At 40.2% G+C, this 26,977-nt stretch overlaps 1 protein-coding gene across 1 annotated transcript in view; it reads right to left on the bottom strand.

The window, feature by feature from the left end:
- Positions 1-14,662: 14,662 nt before the first annotated feature.
- The window catches only part of Trpa1 (transient receptor potential cation channel subfamily A member 1), a 44,886-nt gene continuing 32,571 nt past the window's right edge, over positions 14,663-26,977 (bottom strand). The window contains exons 21-27 of the mRNA XM_076924324.1: positions 25,620-25,789; positions 23,759-23,888; positions 23,205-23,387; positions 21,825-21,893; positions 17,588-17,698; positions 16,629-16,726; positions 14,663-16,023 (exon numbers count right to left, since the gene is read on the bottom strand). Of these exons, the coding sequence (XP_076780439.1) occupies positions 15,801-16,023; positions 16,629-16,726; positions 17,588-17,698; positions 21,825-21,893; positions 23,205-23,387; positions 23,759-23,888; positions 25,620-25,789 (984 nt within the window). The 3' untranslated portion in view covers positions 14,663-15,800. The remainder of the gene's footprint in view (positions 16,024-16,628; positions 16,727-17,587; positions 17,699-21,824; positions 21,894-23,204; positions 23,388-23,758; positions 23,889-25,619; positions 25,790-26,977) is intronic.

Genomic DNA, 26,977 nt, shown 5'->3' with positions numbered 1-26,977 from the left:
CAGGGAAAGGAATGGACTTTGTGGGTGAAATTAGGGACAAATGACTACTCAAGCACTTCAGGGAAATGTATATGCTGGGTGTAGCTATCATGGGGCTGCGCCTTCCCCTGCTCTTCCGCCCTCTGACTGCCTCACCTGTGAGGTCAGCTGCTCCAAAGAGCAATTCATAACATTACAGCTCATATTGTGGTTGCAGGTCCTGAATTGACATGAAACTAAATCAGTCTTGAGTGCCGTGGGATAGCGCAGCTACCTTCCTAGTTTACTGAGCCCTCCTGGACTCCTAATAAATCTTAGAAAGGTAGCAATCACCCTGCCTGCCGGTTTTCTCCACTCACAGAAGGACCTTGAAATGGAAACAATGAAGTCCTCTTTAAGGCTGAACTTTATGCCAGGGAGAAAAAGACGTACATGGAAGTCACATTCTTAAATTGCTTTTTCTAACCCTGGTGTAAGCACTTTGCAAGACAACATTAAACGGATCCTCAACTTACTGCACATTCCAAGTCGCTGGGGCCACAGGTCATGAAAACATTCATGAAAAGTTTCAGTGACTGTACCCACAAAGTTCTTAGTTGTTTCTCAAGAGCAGAAGGTAAGCTTCAAATAAAATCGAGGCCACTTATTAACATGTATCCGATAGAAGCAGGCATTGCTTCAGTTTCCAGGGTCACAGGAGGCTCACTAGAAAAGGTTCCCAGAACACAGCTGAGAAAGAATCGGACACAGATGCCAACACTGAATAATAGCCAAAGATAACTTGTGGCTTCCGGTATTTTAAAACATAATTTTAAATTATAAGTCATATTTACTCAAAATCTTAGGGCATAAGGCCAGACACTGAGTGACCTGCTCCCATGTGTTCTGTTTATAGTTCACAGATGTTACCATTTAATTTTCCAAAAATTATAATTCGTTGTCAGTTGGTATGTTGTTCAACTTGCCCAGCCATGCTGCCCACCTTACCCAGTGTCTTTCAATGTCAGTCCAGACTTTGATACACAGGAATGCTATAGACATTAAACTCTACTTAGTAGGGCCTGGGAGTATAATTTTGAGGCAGAACATGTATTTATAGAATATAAATCCCTGTGAGTTAATTTCCCTAAAACAAGAAACCCAACAAGCAAAACGTTTAAGGGAAGTGTTGTGATCTGTAGAGGCTAAGTCACAATGGTGATGCTGTACAGTGCAGTGAACCTCTTTGAATCAGATTGAAGGACTGAAGGTGAGACTGAGACACCTCAAAGAGGAAGGACTTCTGTCTTTGTGCTGCCTGCAGACTTGCACAGTTCCATCGGCTCCTCCCTGGCTGTCCAGCCTGCAGGCTGACTCTGTGATTTTCAGGTTTGTGAGACCCCTCATTGCAAACTCCGATTCCTTAGCATAATTTCACTCTAGATAGCCGGACATTATCTGCAGCTCCACCTCCTATTGCTCTTGGTTTTCTTGTGAACCCTGATACATCCATTTTATAACCAATGGCACAAAAGCTCTCTGATGTGAAATGCTGTGCTGTAGTGTTCAGCTCATGCAGTTCCTGATGTAGGCAGAGCCTGGGGTGTCCTTGTGCTCTGCTTTCCCATCTCATTATCAAGCTGGAGCCCTCCCAGCCTGTGGCCGGTGGACACGTGAGAGGCATGTGAAGAACTGGCTTATTTAATCCTCTCGCCAGTGTTGTCAGAAAGCTTTTCACAGCAGCTCACGTGAAGGAAACGGATTTGCTCAGAATGAATGTGGCCACCAGTGTGCTTTCTCTCAGTCTAAACAGAGCCTCACACACACCCCATCTATCATACCTCCACACTGAAAGGTCCCCCTAACGCTGGCCCACAAATATTATGTGTCTCAGGCAGGCCCAGGCTATCAGCCACATTTCCTGATCTACTCTGATTAGATATATAAACAACTCCAGTAAAACAGATCCTGAGCTTTCTGTTAAAAATACAAGATAAGGCTTTTAGAATGATTCATCAATGGCAGAGGGACTGTCTAAGTTAGGCGTGAGCACTCATTATTCACGGCTTCTCTCTTTTTTACCATGTTGGAATGGACAATGGGCAAACATCTGTGATGTAGAGTCAATGGTTTCCGAATGTCCAGTCGACTACTAAAGTGGATCTTGGAAAGGTTAAACTAATCAAGAGGTTCACAAAATGCACTTGCACTTTGATTACCCAGCACATGATTGGCTTTACTCGAAGCTACGTTGCCATTTTGTACGTGTTGAACAACGTCATTCTGTCCCAGCTGAGAGCAAGGAAGAAGAGGGATGATGCCCACAAGGTGCAGAAGATAACAGAGGCAGCACCAGGAGTCTTCATGACCAGCAAGGAAGGTGCTGTTTCATTTCTTTCATGCCCATGGCATGGGAATGGTAACAGCTTGGGACTGTGCTTATAGGCAGGGCATGTAAAAAAACTTTCTAAAGCTAGTTAAGTTAGTTTTATGCTACTTGTGCTTCTTTGATAATATGGTTTTACTGGTGTTGTTGGATGTTGTTCTTTTTGTGTGTGGTAGGCACAAGTGATTGATAGATAGCAAGCTGTACTGAAGAATTCATTGGGAAAGATTGGGCCACTTCTTAGGGCTTTTGATAAGACATGTACATGTCAATATTTCTTTAGATAGAATATCTTTAGTCTCTGTTTTCACATGATAGTGGTCTCTAGTATCAGACTGATGGAAATGAGCACCTTGGCCCCATGGGGTTCTATGAATGCAGATGACACCAGGGATCATCAGACTGTTTAAGTAGAAAAAACAGACACACGCCGAATCTGGAATCTGCAACCCAGAATACCAGACCACCCTCTGTCACTCAGGTCTGAAGGAGCCCCAAGAACCTTTGGGGGATCACCTTGAGCCTTTATTCTTCCAAACACCCCCCAGTGACAATTCCCCCAGCCAAGACTCATAACAGAAGCACAGGGCAAGTGTTTGACTCCTGAAGAAAGACAAATTTGTCATCTGGGATGAAAACATGAATCCCTGAAAGAATCCAGGTATCAAGGACCCCAAAGAAGAAGCTTTCTGTTCAAATTGACTTCCTTGATATGATAGTGTCATTCAGATCCACAGGTGTGACAAAGTCCAGGATACACTTAGGCATTTAATCTGTATAAGTAGGAACTCAATATCTTACTAGAAGTTCACAAACAGATCTCCACAGTTCCCAAGGAAGGGAACTTGACATAGCAAGTTTACACTCAAGGTCTTGAGTATAATGGTAAGTTATTTCCTTCATTCAACATAATTCCCGAGTATGCAGTGCTGGGAAACACAGACCCACTGGCAGACTGTTTAAGGTGGTAAGATATGCACCCACAAATCCATAGTGTGCAGTGTCAAAGGAGTATAGAGCATCTGCCAGTACATTTCATGATTGTAATTTCCTGTTTATTCAAGGTAAGAGTCTTGCTAACCAAGACTGGAATCAGACTTAAGCTGTTTGTATCCACAAGAGCTGATGCTCCAGGGCCCCTCTCCGTTTTAAGCAAGCTGTGTTTATCCTACCTTCCTTGAGGTTGACCTTGCCGGTTTCCTTCATTCCGTTTGTGCTCCTCTGCTCTGTTTACACACTTCTTCCAACATACCCTACGAATACGGCTGCTGGCATTGTGTGCTCCCTGTCACACTGATGTACCTTCTCCTTGCCTGTCACACAGTGTATCTGCTTCCTTTTTCGGCCATGTGAAGTCTTAGTAATATCTATTGAGCTGAATTAAACAGTAGGCTGAAAAGGTCTGAGTTTATAAAATAAATAAGAATTCTCTGCATCCTCAAGTTTATCATAAATGACTCATGTCTCTGAATCTAAGTTTAGTCAAACTGAAAGAAATGTCAGTTGCCTTAGCATTTTGGCAATTTAACTGGGGGAAGAGGAGACTGAGCCGTGCAGACACTTCATACCTTCCCTGTCAGCACAGCCCCTACCCTGACTCCACCCTAGCCCTGCCGCCTGGCACTAAGAGTGGCCTGTGTTTTACTTTGTATTACAATATCTTTCAGAGAGTTCCTATGAGTGACAAAGCCCTTTGTCATCAAAGAAACCACTCAAGAGATGCTCAGTTTTCATTTCTGACTAATCTTCCTGCTTTTGACATGATGTCGAGTAATCTTTGTATTTTCAGGCGTCAGAGTGGTCAGACTTTCAGAAATGCAAAGCATGGAGATAGTCTAAGAATTAACAGAGAAGAACTTGACCTGGCCTGGAGAATCTGCAGACCTGGAGCAGGTACCACACATTCTGAGAGTGTTTTGCAATCCTCTGACTAGATGTATGAGTAAGCCAGGCCGGTGCACAATGGCAGGAGATAAACAGGTCAGGTTGGGTGGAAAGTGTAGTTAACAATTAACTGATGACCTTTCATAGTTTCTATTTCTGTGATCTAGTTATCACTCTTGCATGGTATCACATACTTCCATCAGTCCTGAATGCTGTCTCTTTTCTAGTTGTGTCCACCTTGAAGCTATTGGTATCATTGCTGAGCCACAAATACAGCTAAGCTTCATGCTTTTTAGATGCAAGTAGTATTTCCTCACTCCGTTTTACAATCCACTTTAACTCTTTACTGAGAAAACGCTGCTTTCAAATAGACTCTGAAGTCCTAATGGGCAGAGTATAGAGGAAGCAGTATAACCTCATGTGGGAACAGGGCATATACTTCTATGGACACACATGGATGTTACAGAAAGGATTCAGACACTTCCATCCTGCAAAGTTCCCTCCCCAAAAGACTTCTATTGAGTTGTAAAACAACCAACACAAACATCAGCTTGGATATAGAATGTTGAATTTAAAAACTGATCAGCAGCAGAGATGGTCCATACTAGGGAACTTCCTCTTCTTCTTCCTCCTCTTCCTCCTCCTCCTTCTCTTCTTCTAGGAGCTGTAGTTCAGGCTAGCTGCATAGCTATCTAACTGAACTTCTAATCCTCCTGCCTCCATCTCTTACATAGGAAGATTACAATGTTGGCATTTGAACCAAGACCCTCACACATGATAGACAAGCACCCTACCAACTAAGCTATTCCCAGCCTTTCTTTATTGTTTCTTTTGATTTCTGTGTTCTGTATTCCACCTCGATAAGACAAATTTCTGCTCACTCTTCTCTCTGGATGTTTTCAGACACAACATTTTTACATTGCTGCTTTCAAGTCTTTCAAAGGCCTCATTCATGGATGGTGCTACATCACAGGAAGATAGCCTAAGTTTGTAGAGTTCTATATAGAAGGTGTCATTTAGAAATGGAAGGAAATATAAATGTTTTTGTAGGGAAGGGAGAAATGAAATAATTCTACAAGACAGTGTCTTTTTTAAAGAGAGGACAGGAAGTTGAGGGGAGTAGGAAAAATTGGTATATCTCAGAGGACTTTGGGGGAGGGGGAGGGACGATCAAAATATGTTGTACAACTTTCTCAATGAAAAATAATATTAATGTATACACATATATGTGATATATTGAGACATAATATATGCATATATGAGAGAGAGAAAGAGAGAGGATAGGGAGAGAGAGAGACAGAGAGACAGAGAGAGAGAGAGAGAGAGACAGACAGACAGACAGACAGACAGACAGGATCACTTGTTCTGGTACACTCTGTATATCAGGCTCACTGGCCAGCAGCTTGTAGAGACATTTCCATCTTTGCCTCCCATCTAGCTATAGGCACACCGGGATTACATATGCATACTATTGTATGCATATATGTATATTAGAAATATATAAATTATATATAAAAATATATAAATTATATACATATATATATATATATATGTATATAAATTTTTAAGAGGAAAATTTTGACACTAAGAAGACCAATTTGGAGCTTCCTAAGATGTTGTGTACGAAACTGACTACAAATCTTTGTTAGTTGCTTTTCTGTTGCTTGAGATAAAAGGTTTCTTTGGCTCATAGTTTCAGAGACTTCAGTCCATCACCAGCTTACTCTGTTGCTTCAGGGCTGCAACAGAAGGAACACCTAAAGAGTGCTTAGCAGAAGAGGCCCTTGCTTCATGGTGGTCAAGACACAAAAGGGAGTGAGAGAAGGGAGCCTGGGCCCTAGGAGCCCCTGTATGTGCAACTTCCTCCCACTAGACCTCACCTTGGATAGGTGAGGTTATCCCTGAAGGAACCACAGGATAGAAACCAATATGACCTTTGGTGACATCCAGAATTTAAACTTCAAAATAGATACTCTCTAGAAAAATGCTAGAAAACTGTCTTAAGTGAAAGAAGTAATATAGATGTCATTATCATAGTCATATCTGAGGTTCTGTGAGACAGTGGGTCTGGGATACCTGTCAAGCCTCAGACTAAGACATTAGCTAAGTCAACACAAAAAACAGCAAAGATGGATTAGGTAACATTGTTTTCTGTATCTAGAATAAAGATATTTCATATCCATCTGTGATGAGGTTAAAAAATGCCATCGAACATTCATATCCAAATAATTATTATCAATCACTGCCATCTAGTGTTAACCAAATGAAAGAAGTTTACTATATTATTTCATCTTTCAACTCATTTTGCAGACCTACACATCTGGATTAAAATGGAACATATGAACCATGTTTCTGGAATGTTGAGTGTTATATTGTGATGTCTGCATTTTGGGAGTACGAGATTTATGCTAAAGTAGGCACAGTTCGTAGCTTATGGATCCCAGTTATTCTCCTTTTGTGTTCTCTGGCTGTTGTCACCAGTACCAGCCTGGTTTGTGACCTCTGCCTTCAGATACCACAGTTTCATAGGACCAAGTGCATGAGGTGCCAAAACAGTATGTTTATAATTCACAAACAAATTAAAGAAATGAATAAGAAAAATATTGCTTCATTTTTGTAACTGAAGGTTAAATATTTGCTTAAATAAGATAAAATAAACATTTGCTTAACTAAGAACAATTTTGTAATATTTTATTAAAAATGTTTGACCTTGGAGCTAGGGATATGGCTCAGTGGGTAGAGCACTTGCTAAGAAAGTACAAGAACGTGAGTTCAGATCTTCAGAGCCCGCATGAGCCTACAACAGTGTACACATGTAGTCCCAGGATGCTGATAGCAAGATGGAGGCAGAGATGGAAATGTCCTACAAGCTGCTGGCCAGTGAGCCTGGTATACAGAGTGTACCAGAACAATAAGTGATCAAGGGATCCTATCTCAAACAGGACTGATACCTGAGGTTTTACTCTGGCTTCCATATGCCCCATGGTGCTGTAACACACACACACACACACACACACACACACACACACACACACACACAGAGAGAGAGAGAGAGAGAGAGAGAGAGAGAGAGAGAAAGAGAGAAAGACAGAGACAGAGAGACAGCGACAGAAACAGAGACACACAAAAAGAGATTTTAAAAAGATATTTGAGTTCTGAAGGAGCTTAGAGAAAGCTTACTTAATTCTATTTTTATGTCTTCCTAACAATAATAAACTGTTCACCTCAAATAATTAAGAATTGAAACATGTTTCAAACTTTTCTAGTTAGTGAGCTCCTCATATTCTACTATATTTGTCTTAGTGAACTTACTGGATGAAAATATCAACAGAATACGATATTGAAAGTACCCAGAAATGAGCAAAAGAAAATAATTTACTCATACCAATATAAGTAATTTGTGTTGGTAAACAGTTTCTCTCTGTGTGTCTCTCTGTCTCTCTTTCTTTCTCTCTCTCTCTCCCTGGCTTCCTTTTGAGAGAGCTGCATGATAACTCGACAGAAATGAAACTCAGTATGAGACATACAATATCATGTTGTCACCATACTTCTGGACCTTTGCAGAGCTGAAGATTGAATCCTCTTCTATTTTCTGGATACAGAAGGAGAAACAAATGGTAGAAGGAACTTTTCTATTGTTAACAGAGTTATTGGATCACGAAAATCTTTTGTTCTGTTCAATTAACCTACTCAGACTCCTCAAGGTTTTCACTTCTTAGAAAACAGTCTTATTCTTCCTAAAGACATTTCTATTTATTTTAATATGAGTGTTTTCTCCCTCTAAAACTCAAGCTGAAATTTAGTTTTCTTTGTAATATCACTAAGAGATAGAATATTAAGGAGGAGAATAATCCATGGGAGCTTAACCTTCAGAGGGGGATCACTGATGCTGTAACAAGACGTGCCTGACACCTTCCTGCCCTCTTTCTCACCGGCTACCCGTTCACTGTGCCATGATGTAGTAAGCAGAACCTTATTAAGTATTGGCGTCTTGGCAATGGACTTGTAATTAGAACCCCAGGAACATAATTCTGTATACTAGGAAGTATACTATCCGTGCTGTTATTACAGCAGCATAGAATGGATGAAGGCATTGTCCAATATTTTCTTCCTGTATCGGGGCTCTCCAGAGAAACAGAACCAGTACAATTTGCCTAGATCCATAGAACAAGTCATAGCATAGCGTGAGATATTGGCTCATGTGATTGCAGAGACTAAAACCTCCCCAGAGCTGCTGTTCATAGAGGCCTTCCAGACCTAAAGGACTGAGAACAAGGACACTGAGTGTAAGTATGCTGTGGGTTGAGTCTGAAGCCCCGGTGCTGGGGGGCCAAGTGTTTCAGGACAGGAAAATGTTCCTGCTCAAGCAGAGAGCCAGCTCACTCTGTCCTCACCCTTGTGCTCTACCCAGGTCTTTGATAGACTAGATAATAGATGCTGATTCACCGTGAGAGGGTGATTGTTACTAGTTCGCTGACTGAAAGCTGAAAGTGCTCAGGAAACATCTCTATGAGTTTTATTTGTGGTGCTGATACTGGAATTCAGAACTTACACATGTGAAGCTGAGATTTAAGCATCCTTTGCCAGCCCTTTTAGGTTTTATGAGTCCCTTGTTAAATCAGCATGCAGTGCCTGTGAACCAAGGTATGGGAAGTACAGAGGGTGTGAAAGACTCTAGAGGATTCAGAGACCTCAGGTGGCAGAGCAGAGAAGGCAGTGAAGGTGAGTCTCTGGAGGCAGCTTTAGTGAGGCAGCTTATTTTAATAGGGGGAACAAAAGCTATTTAAACATTTCAGGGGTGAACAAGGGCTATGGGGTGAATGTACAGAATTGGCGGGGGAGGGTGAAGGCTGCTATGGATAACTCACAGCATAAGGAGGAATACCAGGTGCTGATGGAATGACCTCATAAGGGAAGAAGGTTAGCTTGGCTACCCTTCTACTTGACTTCTCCTAGGCTACATGTTCCCCACAGGGACGGGCAGCTCCTGGGCAGAGTGGATTGACTCTACCCCTGCCGATCTAAGGATAAGACTTCCAGGGTTTGGCTATATACCTTGACCACACTCTTGATCCAGGTCTGCTCCCCCAGTCCTATTGCTCCCCCATCCCACACACCTCCACCCCTTACCCTATCCACCCCATCCCTGGGCACCCCCACAATAATAGCACTTCTTCGACTGCAGTATGCACACAGTTCTGCGTGTGGATCTCATTAAACTGCAGAGTCTGCTCTGGCAGCTTAAAGTGAGGTCTGAAGTTCTACATGTCTAACAAGCTACCATTGTTAGTTCCCCACACAGCTGAAATTGCAAGGTAGAAGAACATAATGGAGACAGGAAGAAATATCTGATACTGGGGAAACATCATGATACCATGGACATTTCCTCCTCCTCTTCCTCCTCATATAGCTTAAACAAGTGTGCCCTTGAGCATGAAGTGAGGGAACCAGGGAGAAAGCCATTTGAAGAGTGGGTTACAATGAAAGAGCAACAAGATTACATTTAAGTAGCTAAGCAGGGTAGATCTCATGCAGCTGAAGTCAAGCCATGGGATGACTCAGGTGACAAAGGACTCAGGGATGGTGTTACAGACCTTCATTGCCATTTGGGCCAAGGTTATGGCTAAAAAAATTAAACTCTCATTAGTCACTCTGGTTTGCAAGTGATAAAAACTGGAAGATCAAAATGTAGACAGAGATAGAAAGAGACACAGCCGGGTCAGGGGAGGAAGTGACATTTACCTAGGAAATACAACCATCTATTGATGGAAGCCATAAGTCCTGCTCATCCAGAGAGAACAGCTTCCTGGCCAGGCTGTGGTCTAGTTTGAACACGTATATCAGTCCAGCAGCTGACACCCCCTGCTGACTGCCTCATCTTAGCGGACACTCCTGGCTACTTGGCAACAGTGTTTTAATAACCTGTGCAGGTCCGGTGGTGCTTAAGCATGGAGCTGGGGTTTGACTAATGCATAGAGTGATGAGAGTTTTCATGTGTTTCTACATGTGACTCATCTCTACCAGAATTAAGTTGCCATAGTTTCATAATTTATTGAAAGCAACGGGCTGATAACACGAATTCTTTATCAGCACAGCCTTCATTAGTGTACATGATAATTTATCTGAATTCATGCTTTCCCTCGGGTTCTTTGCAACAAATCCCTTTTGATACTTCTGCTATGTACATGTCTTTGTTTACATACCTTTCTTTAATAGACTCTGGAAACTGTATTTCTTAACCCAAATGGAGGATATTTTGTCTTCAATTTGTGTTCTTTCCATTTATTGTCATAAATGATCCTTTGAGTTACTTAGTCTTGATAATGTTTTGTGGACCCTAGTTTATTTACTAATTTCAGTTTTATATAGTGTGCGTTTATATGTGTATTAGTAGGTGTTTTGTGTAAATTATAGTCTTGATTATCTAATACTTTAAATGTATTCTCTATACGTATTTATGTACTTAACTTTGCTTCCAGTAAAACTGATTTTTTTTTTTTTTTTTATGAAAAGCAAGGTGGGTTAACATGCTCACCACACTCTCTTCAGCACCGGTAACTGTGAAGTGCAAACAGCTTGATCCTTTGAATAGCTGTCAGTGATCAATACGGAAGATACAATCTGCAGGTAGGAGGGGAGCCTTGGTCTTGGGAGTTTGAGCTTCACTGGTGATAGTTTGTGAATGTGTGAATCATTTTCCATGAGATTCCCCTGAATCCTATGTTATTCTACACTCAATGATAACTGCATTTCTGGCCCAAGTTATTTACAATATTATTTAAAATAAAACTGTGGCTTAAACACATTGAACAGAGAGCCTGGGAGGTACAATGTAAGCACTGCTATTTATACCTAGTTCTCAGATGATGTGCTTTCTCTTCATAGACTTCCTTTATCTTTTTAAACCTCCTTATGAATTACTGTCCCGTGAATTCAGATGTCTAGGGAGATGCAGTCTACTTTACTCATATTAAAAGAAGCAATTTGCCTCTGAGTTTTCACAGCTTACAGAACAGCATGTCAGCCTGATGAGACAGTGGTGGGATATTTGGTACCTGAATCAAATCATGCGTGTGAAATTCAGAACCATGCTGGAAGACACTGAAATAGGATTTGATCACTGACTTTTTAAGCTGGATTTGCATAGATCTTATTTTTCTTAATCTGGAACAAAACTGAAAAAAATCTTTAAATAAATTAGTAATCCTTCAGATCTTTGCAAATAATATATTTTCCACACTGGCTAGTATTTATTGAGTGCTATGTGCCGAGTCAGTTTTGAAATACTGTATTGGTGGTGACTCATTTAATCTTTCAGGCAACTCTGCAAGACATGTGCTTTTATCTGACAGCAAGCTATAGAGTGGAAGGGGCTAGAAAGTTTCTGTTCAGGGAAACCTTCATGCTTGCTGTCACTGTCTGCATGCCCTCTGTCTCCTAGCCTTCCAATAGCCACATTTATAATAAAAGCTTTCCTGCATGAGTCCAACCTAAGCATGAAGCCACTCATGAAGTAATGTTCTTTTGCTCATTTCTTAGGAGAGAATGTAGGTGCACAATGAGAACTCAAAATCTGGAAAGGTATGGCTATGCTCCTCTCTCAGTAATGTGACTTCAAGCAAGGGTTTCAGTCTGGAGGTAGCAGGAGTGGTCATTATAGCACACACATGAGGTTTTGAGACTCTGAATAGTCAAGGCATGGGTTTCTAGCAGTGTCTCATACATAGGAACCCTCACAAGCTTTTCCTTTGCTACCATTATTTAATCTGGTCATAGCAAAGTTTCTCAGATGGTTTCAAACACTCAGTGAACATTTTGGGTGCTTAGGTTACCTGTGCTACTGAGAGTCTAAGTCCAGGCAGCCGAGGAGTGTGGTTAGAGCAATGAATAAAGATGTGCAGATGAGAGCAGTGATTAGCCAAAAGTTAATAGAAACTGGAGAAAGAGAACGCCTCAAAGAGTTGCTGAGAGCTAAATTAATTGAGTGTGACTGAAAGGATCAGTTGAAGGCACACTATGAAGGTAATTAAAGAAAAGGGAGTAGAACACATTGCTGTTGGTGACTTGGTGGCAGAGCACTGGTAGGTGACAGTGTAAGGAAGGAACTCCTTGCTCATCATGCCAGTCTTTAAGGATGAATTAAAATATATTGGTCTGTAGATTTATTTCTGAAAGTAAAACTTGCTATAATTAGAAATTGATTTACCAAAATAAGGTCCCTTTTTTTGTATGATGGTATATACTTTTCAGTAATGATGTATACGTTGTGTTGATTTTTTTTCCCTAAATGTGTTATTTTAATAAATATTTCATGAATGAGTTTCAAGGAACACTCAGTGGTGGTAGGTAGTAGAGTTGGTGTCCAGAAGTGTTTGTTCGTTTGAGTCTGAGGCAAAAGTAAGGCTAAAAACATTGAAATGTTTTATTTTGATAAAAATGTTCATGAAATGTGTGAATTATATTATAGCCTGGATAATGGAGTCTAGGAGTATCCGAGAGTAAGATGCTGATTAACTTTCAAGGAAATTTAAAGGATAATTAATGTCTGCTTCTATCTGATGCACCCCTTTTCTTAAATGAGACATATTGAGCTAGGTAACCTGTGTACACATTGTCTAATCTTGCTAATGCTCCACTGGAACATATGTTATTGACATCATTGCAGAGATGAGGCAATTAGGGACGAGAGTCCATGCAAAGGCACACACTGTCCTATTCTGAAGTACAAATTCTCTCTGCTGTTCATTCCCACCATAGTTACAAGCAATAAAAATAACCCAGACTGATGCAGCAAGAAGAGAAAGCATGGCGGTGTGTCTGCCATGCCACTGCCTCTCCTCGGGAAGAAGTCTGCCGGCCCAATAGTACAAGGGCACGAACCACATTTGAGGCAGTTTCCTTACCTTCTTTTTCTAGCTTGTACTTGTTATGTTCTTGATTTTATTTTATTTTATTTTTTTGAGCATCTAGGTGTTATCCTAGATCCCACACTAGGCTAGGAGGGAAAAAAAGCAAAGAAAGGTGTCATCCTTTGTATCACCTAAGACTGAAGATGCAAGTGAACAAGAACAAGCCTATGTCATGCCTGGTTATGGATCAGAGGCAGGTCATCATCACCATTATAGGCAGAAGTAGAAGAGACATCTATATCAATCCACAAGAGACCAGGGGCATCATTCAGGAGGACTTCGATGTCAAGATACCACCTAAACTAAGCTTTGAAAGACTTGGAGAGAGAATAGACTGTACAGAAGACAAAAGGAGGAAAACGATGGGAATCATGAACCTTGTGAATCAAGGGTGATTACCTACCAGAAGAAGAGGCTAAACTAGGTCTAGAATGTTGTATTACGTCTGTGGAGGGAGAGCTTTATGACCTCTGTTCTTTAGTTACTAATACTGGGAAAGAACCCAGAGCTATGGAGACACTAGCAAAGTATTTTACTGTGTAGATACTGCTCCAGTGTAGCTATAAAGACTTAGATATCCTTTTTTGGAAGCACACCTTAACATATCTTGATGCATGTTAATTTCAGAGCCTGAGAGAACATTGGTATTTTTGGTTGAAAGTGGGAAGTCAAGATCTGGTCTAAATTCAATGTTTTGAGTGTTTAGTTTGAAAAACTATGGAGATATAAGCCTAGGTTTTGATTGAATAGAAGAAAGACTATGTCACCTCAATTATGCAGAGTAATGGTGATATTGTCACTGGAAAGAGAACGGTGTGTAAGAGATCAGAGTCAGGACAGAGCAGAGGCGGAAGCACCACAGCAGCAATCAGGAAAGAAGATGCAGTCACGGAGAGGAGTGTGCAAAAGAAACAGTGTTGGAGGCAACAGCAGGAGAGAATTTCAGGAGCATTCACTTAGTTGTAAACTTTAGGAGTTTGCTACATGTTTTTTGAGGTTGTAACCTGTCAACCTGCATACTTCAGTGTCTCCCGTAACATGAGGCATAGTGTTTCTTTCACATGGTGCTCAGTAGCCCTGAATAATGGTACTGTGTGGAGATTTGAGGATAGTGAAGGACTTCATGGTACAATGGATAGGTGCTTGGTTATTGTTCCTGAACTGGGAAATTGTAGCTCTTGGACTTTAAGGGAAAGCAGAGAACTTGGCACCAAAGATGAAGGCACATAGAACACTACCTCCATTGCATGTGTTTTGTTGGACCATGAACGTAAACATGTCTGGGTTTAGACTATGACAAATTGCTATGTAACACTGAGTGCTGAACTTGCACTGAATGTATGTGGGAGTGAGAAGGTAGAAGCCATTAAGATACACCATCTCTTAGACCAGGTAATTCTAATAATCTACAAAATAAGATGAGCTATCTGAGGACCTACACTAGATGGACACATGGCACAAGTTATCTTGTAAGTTAAACATAATGTCCATTGGAAAAGAATAGCAAATAGAGACACAAAACACTCAAAACAACACTATCTACATAACATTAGGACATGCATAATCAAAGTTATGTTCATAGGGTAGATATCTTCTGGAGTTGATGAAGGAATAAAGATGAGAACCACTTTATGATGCTCAGAGCTGGGCTATCTGATAAATTCACAAGAATTTACAAGAATTATACAAGAAGAGAATAAAAATGGCGATCCAATGAGGGCGCATTTCCAATTTCAAAAAGCTCAATGCAATACAAATTAATACTGCTGTTCCCGAGGAATGACCATACAGGCTTTACTCTTTATTAAGACCATTGGTATATAAGTTACTTTCTGTCGCTATGATATAATACCGTGACCAAAAGAAATTTGAGGAAGAAACAGTGAGTTTTTGCTTACAGTTTCAGAAAGAGCCCACAATGGAGAAAAGGGCAGGGCAGCAGGAGCAGGGTCTGACTGACCACATTCCTATCCACAGCCAGAAAGGAGAGAACAAGCAAGTTGTGTGGCCTCCCTAAGCAGCAGCGTTGACTGGGACCAAGGGCTTAAATACATGAGCCTGTGGGCAAAGTTACTCATTTAAACCTCACAACTGATAAATATATACATGGAGGGAACACACTTCTGTTGTAACATTTATACTTATCATAATCTACTAACTGGGACTTCTGTTATATGGCTCAAAATGATGCCATATATGATGGGACGAGGGTGACTATAATTTAATCATAGTAGGGCCAGATATTTAATCATAGTAGGTTCTAACACAGGAAGGCTTATCGTGATAGGAGATTAAATATAATATTTGGGATTATATGCATCTTGTATTATGTAGTTATTAAGTAGAAATCTAATATTGACACTTGTGTCCTGCCATAATAGTTACATTAATTCTTGTCTTTTATAATGTGTATTCCAACAACCCTGCTTTTTTATTCACTCAGAAGAAATTACCCTTCATTAAAGTTCAATTTAAACGTGTCAGAAAGGATGTTCCCAGCACAGTGATTGACAGAAAATATGAGCATATAATAGGGAAAGGTTCCAGGAACTAGAAACTCCTGTGCAGTGACATTAGTCAAACTTCTGTTTTTTTTTGCCCTCTTCCAACCTGAAATTCACTGAAATCAGTAAAGCAGTCTCCCACTCCCATAAGACACCCCACTAAATGTCTGGATGGCTAATAGAAGAATGTGTTTTTGTCTTAACTGCGTTCAAGACAAAATTCCATTTGCTATGCATTTGTTCTAGCCGTTCCTTTTTGAACCTGTCTTGGAAAGAGCAATGGTTATCTTCATCTTCTGTCTCCGAGATGATTTCCATCTTCTGGATGATAAGTTTGATGAGTTCATGTTGCTTTTCCAAGAGAGAAGTGAGGTCCTTCAGCCTGTAAGAACATGTGTGTGTCATGAACTGAATCATTTTTAAGCCCCTCTGACTGGGACTAGAAATATTCTGCTCAGCTGGTAACCTCATAGTAGCCACCGCATTCCAGAAGATCGAGTGATCTCCCCTAAGTTAGAGTACTAGCTTGTGACTAGCTCTTGTTTACAGTCACGGATATGAAACATGCATAGAATGGTTAAGCAGTCCTCCCATGGACAGTTACTAAATAGCTGATGGGCAATCTAAATTCAGGTAATCGTAGAGCCCTCATGGATATCTCCTGCCCGGTAGGCAGCTATTCCAAGAATTCTTCAAGTCTTCTAGGGTTCTGTTATATGAACCCAGATGGCTCATGAGGAATACAGTTTATGATAATGAACGAGGAGTAAGAAAATTGGCTCTTAATTCTCATTCATCTGCTCCTGGGAGGGCAAACTGGTTGGTGAGTGGCCACAAATAAACTGAGTCCAAAACAATGTCTCTTGGTTTTGACTGCATGTGCAATGTCCCTCAGTAAAGCCTAATTACATATACAAAAATAAAGACCACGATCATATTGTACCTGTACCCAATTTCTCACATGAAGACAGATGGGAAAATACATACCGGTATTTCTGTTTCAATATTTCCATCTCCAAACATGTGTCAATGTTTGGTACTTCTTGTCGTGTTTCTTGCATACTAAGAAAGTAATGGAAAAACCGCTGTGGGTAAAACACAGTAGTTACTAAAGGTGGATTAAACTCAGGAACTATTTCATGTGCATGCATCAAAGTTCATCCCCCAAGTCAGGCTTGATAGGACATTTTTTTCTGTCTGCCCAGGAAACCATCAGGCCAAAGGCTACAGTGAAGTCATTGGTAAAAGAAAAATTTAAAAATGTATAAAGATGTTGTCCGCCTGGGCCTGGCAGAGTTAGGATCTGGGACTTTTGACTTTCAGTACATCTGTCTATTCTCTCCTACAGAAGACCATGGTCCTGGCTTCCCTTTGATTTTTTTTAACATGTCTTTTAAATAGACATTCTCCATTGTGTGTTCTTTATTTTGCATTCTATATTAACACCAAGATGCACACATCTGAATATAAACCTACATGTAAGTGTTTGTGGCAAATGATCAGAAAATGCAAGTGAGGTACTGAACACCTGCCCTGAAAGACAGCTACTAAAATGGTAAAGCAGCCCCATCTACCTGCCTGGGCTTGCTGTGCCCAGATGTGCATCTCTCATGTGCTGCGGTGCAAAACAGCTCTCTCCCTCCCAGCATCCTGATACCTTCATATAATGTGTTGCACATTTACAAAATTACAACCACTTCTTTCCCACAGGCAGAGTTGATTCAAAGCCTTCTTGGGGGACTGCCGAGAATAGCACAATGAGTGGATGTCACGCACCTTACTTAGTATGCTTTTCCTTAAGAGTCCTACTTACAGGCAGAGACAGGCGGATTTCTGAGTTCGAGGCCAGCCTGGTCTACAGAGTGAGTTCCAGGACAGCCAGGGCTACACAGAGAAACTCTGTCTCAAAAAAAAAAAAAAAAAAAAAAAAAAAGAGTCCTACTTACTAGCATCCTGCCGTGCCTGGGTCTATTCGGATACACGATGGTGGACCTCTGATCCACTTTTCGTAAGTACCATAATGGCAGCTTTTTTTCTAAGTTGGTATGAAGTTCCACCTAAAATGCATGTAGGATTTATTGATAGAATTATCAATTAGTATCTAAAACAATCACATCTAAAATAAAACTTTTAAAAAATGGATTCCTGTGTCCCAAATTATACATAATGAGTGAGTGAGCTGACCAGGCTGTCGTCTCATGCCACCTTCCTTAGCTCAGTGACCTAGCTGTTCTCCCTCACCTCATTCATGGGACCAGAAAGCAACCCACATGTAGTGTGAAACAAATGGTTGAAGGATGTAATGTAAGCAAGCTGAAGTTTAGTGTTCAGGGGTGGGAATCCACATTGGTGATACAAAGAAGAATGAGATAGCCTGTACTCCCTTGGGCTGTTACAATCCCATGAGGCTAGGGCTTCTGGGAGTCTGAATGGTATGATGTACCCAGGACAGGTGGGGAAGGATTGCTTAGCCGGGGAGATACAAAATGAATATTCAAGAACAGTTAAATGCACAAATCAAAAGGAAAACAAACCAAAAATGGAACTGGCATGCTCCTTCCTTGGGTTTGTTGTTGCTGCTATTGTTGTTAAATTAGCAGGTGCGGAAGTTTCTATGATATATATAGACCATAACTTCTATTTGTAGATACCGTATTTCATCTCTTTAATGTTTCCATTTTGAGCTGGTGTTGAGTTTAATTGTCATATTGTTTATTATTTCGGGGGCAGTACTGGGTATCCAACTCAGGGTCTTCCATATGCTCAGCCAGGAGCTCACGTGGTCTTCCACCGAGCCCTCCAAGTTTCATTTTGCCTGTATTCACCAAATGTATCTTCTACTCTTTTCTAGGTCTGGGCAGCTCTTTGAATAGGTTGGTTGTGATAACCACACAACACCAGTTTCTTTCTAATCTAAGGCCACACTGCTCTTCAATGTCTGGGATTTCAATGATGACTCTGACTGGTTCAATGATTCAGCGAGGTCCGACATAAAGACCTTCCTGAGTACACAGCCTCAGTGTGCCCCGAGTAAGACTCTCTCTCTATCTGGCTTCCTGTTTATTTTTTCTGCTGTGTACCACCATTTATATACAGTAAATTTGTTTCATTTTCAAAAATTCTGTATTGTCTTACTCTTTGATTATCATTCTGGTTATATATTGTATTGATTATTGTGATACTGTGCTGAGTCCAATTCTCCCTTAGGTCTTCTGGGTAATGTTCTCTTTGCCTTATATACTTGTCACAGATAACATTTTATTGTTAGTCAAAGTCAACTGAAAATTACTTAGTGAAGCCCAGTTTTGGACAACAGATGAAGGCCATGGCATTTTAACTTTCTTCATTGATTACAAAGGAACTGCCAGATTTCCTCCTTCAAATAGTCTTGGGAGTCTGGGAGCATGAGCCACAAGATGAATGTGGATCTGGCCCATGAGCATGCATGACTCTGGTAGGCTATAGCAGCACGTCTTCCTTTGCTCACTAGTGGGTTTCCACGCTGAAAGGTAATGTGTGCTCTGCAGATCTCCTCTCCTAATTTGATCAGAGATATAAATATCTATGGAGTGACTAAAGTCCTTAGCACTGTGCAGAAAATTGGATCCACAGAATACCTACCACATGGACACAAGTTTCCCACAGTGCAACTGTTCCCAAGGCACTGGAACCCCTGTACAGAGCACATCTCCCAGAGTGTACCAGCCCAGGGTCCTCTGTCTACACTTGAGTTTGAAGTGATTTGGGAAAAGAATTGAGTGGTTGTGGGCAACATTTCACACTTCTGCTCCATACTGCCCGTTCTTAGTTATACATGTAGAGAATTGATTGAAAAATAGCTCAAGGAAGAAGAGAATGAATTTCTGAACAATGCTGTTCTTCATCTAAAAGAAGGAGCAGTGTCACACTGTCCTTAGATGCTGTCTGGTTACAGGGAGCAGAGTAAATACGACACAGAATGGGACTTTTCAACTCCACCACTGGCTTTTGCTTACATTATTCTTTTTTTCTTATTCTAACCACTGTTTTAAAATGCCTTTTCAATAATTATAAAGAGATACGTCTGCCAAAAGTCATCGACCATTTTTTTCTATCTCCTTTCTTTCCTCTAGTTTTTCTCCATGGAACCAAGGTAAGTATCAGATCAGCTTAAGTGCTGCTTTCATCCAGTGTGGGCTGATAACAATTCTCTACACACTGATATGACAACTTGCGGCATTCCATTTGCCGCACACTTTTTCTAAGTGCTAAAGCTTCTTCTCTTCATTCCTTGCAAATAGAGCCTGCCATCATCTGGGCAACAATGTCACTTGCTCGCACCAGCTATCCTTCTAGGCCAAGGGTCATACATCAGCACCTTAAGAATTTCATGTGCTTCCTCTAGATCCATCCAGTTCAGAACAGTCTCACTGATGCCTCACCGCCCGTGTGTCTGTTTGTGTGCATGTGTGAGTGTGCATGTGTGTTTTGTATACCTACTGGAGCCCACCATCTTGAAACAGTATCCAAAGCCTTTACCATTGAGTGACATCTCCAGGCCCTCACTACCCACAAGTCCACCATCTTTCGACTTCCACTCACCCTACTCCTCTAGGCAGTGCAAACACCCTTTTTGGAGAGAAGATATTTTAATTGCTGTGTCTACCCAGTCATTTTTGGCTACCAGGCTGCTCAAACGTTAGAGTCAACTTCCATTCTGAGGAAAGAGAGATGTTGAAGCCCTGGTGGCAGCCAGAAGAGCAGTATGTATGCTAGGAAGAGATTTTACCTGGTTTTAACAACTGGTAAGACAAGTTTGCATGCCAGTGTGGAGCCAAGACACAGACAGGCCAGTGGTGGACAGGATGCACCTTAACCATGAGTACTTAGTTATATGTGCTTCTAGCCAGCTACCATATAATTTTCTTTTCATTCTTGCCTTTTCTTTGTCATAGTTCATTTATTGTTGTGTGTATATTTGTTCACAGAACAGTTTTCTAATACACAACATGTGCACAATGTGACAAGAGAGAAAAGAACATGATACCATAGCATGGGTTTCTATTTCTCTTGGGTCTGCTGAAGTTTCTAACTGCATGTATCCAACTGATCATCACGTATTCTTAAAGCACCACACAGTTCCATTCAAAGTTTAAATAAGACAATGCCATCTAGACCATAGGAAAAAAATACCTCAAGATACAGTAGCCAAAGACTCATCCACAAACCTTTGACTCTGGGAAACTTTATATTAAAATTGTAACAAAATAAGACAAGAACACAAGAGAACAAAGCTTGATAAGCTTAGTTAACGCTTCAATATAAAACATGTAGGGACTGTGTGGTCACATGTCAAAATATCAGGAGAGCTTCTTAACTGAATATTTGGGTAGTAAGACAAAATGCCTCATGTTAGTTGGGTTATGGCAGCACTCAGTGGGTTGGGCAGGAGGGTCATGAGTTAAAGGCAAAGGTGAATGACAAAGTGAGTTCAAGGTTAGCCTGTAGAACATTCACACACACACACACATACACACAGGCATAGGAAGAGACAGAGAGAGACACAGAGAGACATACACATACATATACACAAATACATACATACCTACACACATACAAACATACACATACACACACTTACACACACATATACATACACATACACATAAACACATATACCAACACACATACACATAAACACATACACCTACATAGACACATACATACACACACCTATACGCACACTACATATACACACAGACATATATACATACATGTACATACATACAGATATATTCACATACACCTACACATATGCATAAATAATCACATACTTGCATACATAGACACATATACACCTATACATACCCCACATACACATATTTGCACAAACCTACACACACACACACACACACACACACACACACACACACTCATATCAGTGTTGCTTTTGGTCAGCAGGTAGTTAGTCGTCCATAAGTTAACCTGATACAAGTAGTAGTCAATTTCTCAATTTTTCCGAGTAGATTGTTCCAGGGTGTTTTTCCATGGTCTCTTTTGATTATAGAATGCACAGCTGGAACTTTTTAATGTGGTGAAATATCCATATTAAATAACCATGTTCTTAGAAAATCAGCTATTCTTATACACATGTAACAACAGGAGTGTTGATTTTGGTGTGTGTTTAATAATTATAATGAGTACCTGCATAGCAATCCTCTTCAGCGACGCATGCTTCTGGACCTCAGCAATGTCCCCAACCGCCAAACCAATCTGTGGAATGACAAAAGATCGATCATAGCATAACCAACATGCACTTAAGGTTCGTCTCACTTTCCACTCAAGATTCAATAACTAAACACCATAAACTAAATGGTAAATAAGCAACTTCATGTCATGGACCAGATGGCATATACGCAATGTGACTTGGTTCTTTAAATTGCTGAGGCCAGCTGGTCTCTAACTGTAGCTGATGTCCCTGGAAGGCTCTTTTCTGAGGGATATGGAGGAGAGGTGGAGAAGGGAGGGGAGGGAAAAAACTGTGTGGGGAGAGGGGGAAACAGCAGTCAGGATGTGATGATGTGTGAAGGAAAGGTTTTTAAAAAGAAAAAAACCAAACAAACATCGGGGCCTGCAAGTCTAAAATGATGGTAGCGGATTCAATGTTGTACAGTGTCTTTGTATATTCTTAAGGAATGGCAGGCCAAAAACAGTAACAAGTTCCCACATACATGTTCATATAGTTGTGAATCCTGCTCATGAGTGCACTGTCCTTATGGTAGAGTTACTATTTAGTAGCTCCCAATTAAACCTTAAAATGGTGGCCAGATCTCTCTGTCAAAGTAGAACCATAGGATAAGACGATGTGGCAGCATCCGCTTCACACTGAAGTGATGTGGATGGAGCTGTTCACTGGTGAAGGGAGTCTGCCCAGAAAAGTCAACATGTGAGCTGAAATTTTAAAGATCAGAAACAGCTGGCCTACAATGGGAAGGTGTTCTAGGAAAAAGGAAAACTCTGCACAAGAGTTTCAGAGGCGGGAAGGAAAAGAAAAATGGTCCTGTGGAAGACGGGAGTTAAGATCAAGATGACAGTGATTAAAGATAGCGGCAGAGATTAAAGCATGCAGTGCAGATGGGTCTGGACTGGACTAAGGCTTCTACAGAGTCATGAGAATGAATTTAACAGGCCCACTTTCCAAATGATCAGCATTTAGTTAGCTATTTCTATAGTGAAAATTCATAGAAAGGATTTGGCAGAAAAATGAGATAGCACATTCCCCCATTTACCACTGTGATAAAGATCAAATCTTGAGATGTAGGTCAGTTAGAGGAAGAGGTGAGGGCAAGACAGAGTGAAGGCAGGGAGGCAGTGACTAAGAAACCCCTCATGACCTGGATACCATGCCTCTGGACAAGGAAACCAGAGGCTGTTAAACCTTATCTTTGTAAGTTTGTTGGCTTCTGTCCCTTCTCTCAGGAACAGAAAGCTGAATAATACACCCAAATAGAGAATAAAGGGGTTGTTAATATCACTATTAAATGTTCAAGTAATTAATGGAGTGAGCAAAGGTACATCACTTACCAGTAAGTTCATGAGAACAATTGGGACAAACATTGTGAAGGCAATAAGCTGCCCAAAGGTCAGGACTGGGTATGCCAACTCATTTCTAAACAATGGTTGTAGGAAGGCGTCTCGATAACTGATGTCCCCTAGCATCATACTGAACGTCTGGATTAAGGAAAGCAATGGGGTGCTGAAGGCATCCTAAAAAAAAAGAAGAAACAAAAACCAGAAAATGAAAGTCATATAGCATGAAAAGAGATTTCCTAATCATCAAACGATACAAGTAAGGCTAAGAATTTAATTCACACATGCAGCTAGTGAGGTGCAGTCGTGAGAATTATTAATAAAATACAAATGTTACAAGTAAACATAATTTTTGTACTTAAATATAAACTTTTGACAGAGAAAAATCTAATAAAATAACTTTTCTGCTATAAAATCATTGAAAAGATATACAAGATAAAAGTTATTTAAATACAGTTATTAATTTACTAGGTCATTAAGATTTAGGTATAAATAGGTGTTTTCAGAATTATTAGAAATAAAATCGACTAGAGATGCAAATATCTCACTTGGAAATTCAGGAGGACGTAAAAGCTGAGGCCAAACGCCAATAGGAGAAAGATAAACACTCCCGTGGATCTCAGCAGTGTTTTAAAAATCACCTCCAGCATAACAATGAAAATCCCACAGTTCTCAAACCTAGAAAAGTAAAAACATTAAAACAGTTGCTCATTGTGTGGAGTAAGTCAGATAGGAGGGTAGGGTGAGATCACCAAATCCACTCATTCTAGAATAAAGAAACAAACGCAAATCTTGGAATAAACCAATAAATGAAAATCTGCACATAATCAGGGTTTTTAAAATCTATTTTCCTCCTCCTCCTCCTCCTCCTCTCCCTCCTCCTCCTCCTCCTCCTCCTCCTCCTCCTCCTCCTCCTCCTCCTCCTTCTCCTCTTCTCCTTCTATTATAAGACAGGGTCTATCTGTGTAGCCCTGAACAGAGTGTTTTACTGTCTTTTCAGTTGACCAATGGAATAGAAGTTTACTCTAAGTGGTAAAGAGAAATAATCACAAACCTGACTTTAAAAAAAAAAAAATGATAGCAGACCTTTAACAAAGGGATTACGGCCAGAAATTCTGTGCTGGATCAAGTAGAGATTGAATAAAGGAGCTTACAGTTGCAGAAGCCCTCAGAGCAGGGCACAGCCTACGCTCATCTCTCCTTGTGCCTCACCTGTAGCATACATAAATCCACATAATCCTCTGAGAAATGTTTGGATAGACAACAAGTGTAACCTCTGTCCACTAGGTTGTACTCTTTGTTTGTCAAAAAAAAAAAAAAAGATTCTTAAAGGAAAAAATCACAACATGTAAAAAAAAACCCTACTACCATATATATATATGCACACATATACATATATATGAATCAAACATCAGCTTGTACTTTGTAATTATGTGTGTCAATAAAAATACAATTTTTGGAAATCTGAAAGAAAATTTAGCAATGTTCCCAAAGGGAACATAAATATAGTAAGTTTGCTGCTAGTGCCCGGCATGAATCTGCACTCCCCCGGTCACTGCTCTTCCCACACCCATGCCCTTTCTCTCCAAGGGTCTACACCTCAGTCAGCAAGACTACTGTTTACAGCAAAGCAGATTGCAATGGCGTAAGCTTTTCCCTGGAGATCCAAGCCTCCAGCCCAACCTATTTCTCAACTTACTAGCCAAAACCATCAACATGTTCCCCTTACTCAGTGCTCAAGTTTCTTCCTTGATTCAAGGCAGATTGTGCCGTTTACTTCTTGTTATAAACACATGTAAAGAGTACAGTTAACTCAACATCAGCCAACTGTTAGGTTAACTTAGCCCATTTTCCCTCTCTTGAATTACTTAATATTTTTTTTTAAAATGCCCTACATTTCTATCACTTTTATTCACACAACATGAGTGGTTTAACCCAAAGTAAATGCTTATCCAACAGTGTCAGGTGAAACAAGAGTAGTTGATGTTTTCATTGCCATTTCTGCACACATTTGGTCTGGGTTTGTTGATGAAGGCAGATTTGGCATGGAGGCCACCATGACCATGGCTGGACACTCTTTATGGTTACACTGAGGATGGTGATCTTCAGCTGGTGTCAGTGGGCAGAAGTTAAGGATGCCGCTAACTATACAACATGTTGTTGCATTTGCAGAACTGCCCCCTCCGTACATTCTCAGACATCACAGATCATTAATGGGTCCCTAATTGGGGAGTTAAAGCTGCAGTCTACATACTGAATTCGAGAGCCCTGTACCCTTCAGGATTAAGATATTAAAATACATTTAAAACAATTGGAAACAGTGAAAAAAACATGTTACAAATTCTCCTTATCTATACTACTTCTTTCTTTGCTATTAAAGAATGTAAATGCCATCCACACTGGTCTTACCTTTGAAGATACAGTAGGAAGTTCATCCAGTAAAAGAATATGGCTATTGCTCCACACTGCCACTGCATGTATGCTGGGATGTTGAGGAACAAGGGCAGCACAAAGATGATACTGGTTGTGTAGATAACCCATTCCAGAGCATTGTTATAATCCAGGAAGTAATTCCTTTTCTGGATAGAGAAGGAAGGAGAATGACCACACGGGGAAATCTGGCATGGATGGATTGTAAAATGCTACCTGGTTTTGTTGTTGGTTTGATTGTTTGGTCGTTTGGTTGGTTGATTGGTTGACTGGTTTTCCATATACAGGGTACATTTCCTCTTCAGGGAACTTCTAAAATACTGCATGCTGCTTTCATAATTTCTGAACTCTATCTACCTCTAAGGACACACATTTTGGTGAGACATTGGGAGCTAGTCCCTCAATAAAAATGTTTGAAATCTGTGCTGAGAGGTAGCAGGGGAAAACACACCAAAGCACAAGGCTGTGCTTAGTAGAATGTTCTAGACATTAAATTTTCCATACTGTAGACCACTTAAATATAACCCTGATGAAGGACAATAAGCTCTAAAAGAAGATTTATATAGTATTATAATTTATAGTCTATCATTTGCAATGTTCAGTGAAGAAAATGAGAAAAGATAAGGGATAATGTGTCCTAAATCATTTAAGGTGAAACAACAATGTAACTTAACTGTCAGGATTGTGACAATTTACTGAAAAAAAAAAAGAATATACATACATATTCAAAAGTATTTGTAATCTATAATAGTAAATAAATACAATTTTTATTAACACCATTAGTCTCTAATACGAATATCCATGCACTTACATTATATAACAACGCAAAAATTTAAAAATGTAATGCTATATGAGATGTGATCTATTAAAAAATTAAAAATATACAAAAAGCATAAACTTAAATTCTAAAACTACAACACAGAAATAATGGGATTCTCTCATTGGCCAATAAAAAAATCTTTGGATATTTTATATAATTCTTATGTTTAATCTGTACCTAACTCATTATCTTAAAAATAAGAATAAAGTAAAAAAAAAAAAAGGCATGAAAAATTTCCAAGCCATGTGTGTGGCTCATACAGATAATCCCAGCATTCCAGAGGTGATGGCAAGAAGATCATGAGTTCAAGACCAGATTTAGCCAGAGTAAGACTCCCCCCACCTCAAACAACAAATTTTATAACGATTTGGCTTTTTCTCGATAAAAAGAAAGGCCATTCAACTCATGGCAATGGTTCAAAGACAGACCCATTTGAAAGGGGATCTGGATATATTCTGTAAAAATGTTTATATTTCAAATTTGAAATTGAATTTACAGTATTAGAGTTAAAATTGAT

This window comes from Arvicanthis niloticus, chromosome 25 (genome assembly GCF_011762505.2).
Source record: "Arvicanthis niloticus isolate mArvNil1 chromosome 25, mArvNil1.pat.X, whole genome shotgun sequence".
Lineage (NCBI taxonomy): Eukaryota > Metazoa > Chordata > Mammalia > Rodentia > Muridae > Arvicanthis > Arvicanthis niloticus.
Note: the sequence above shows the minus strand (reverse complement) of the source record. Positions and strands in the feature narration are given on the sequence as shown.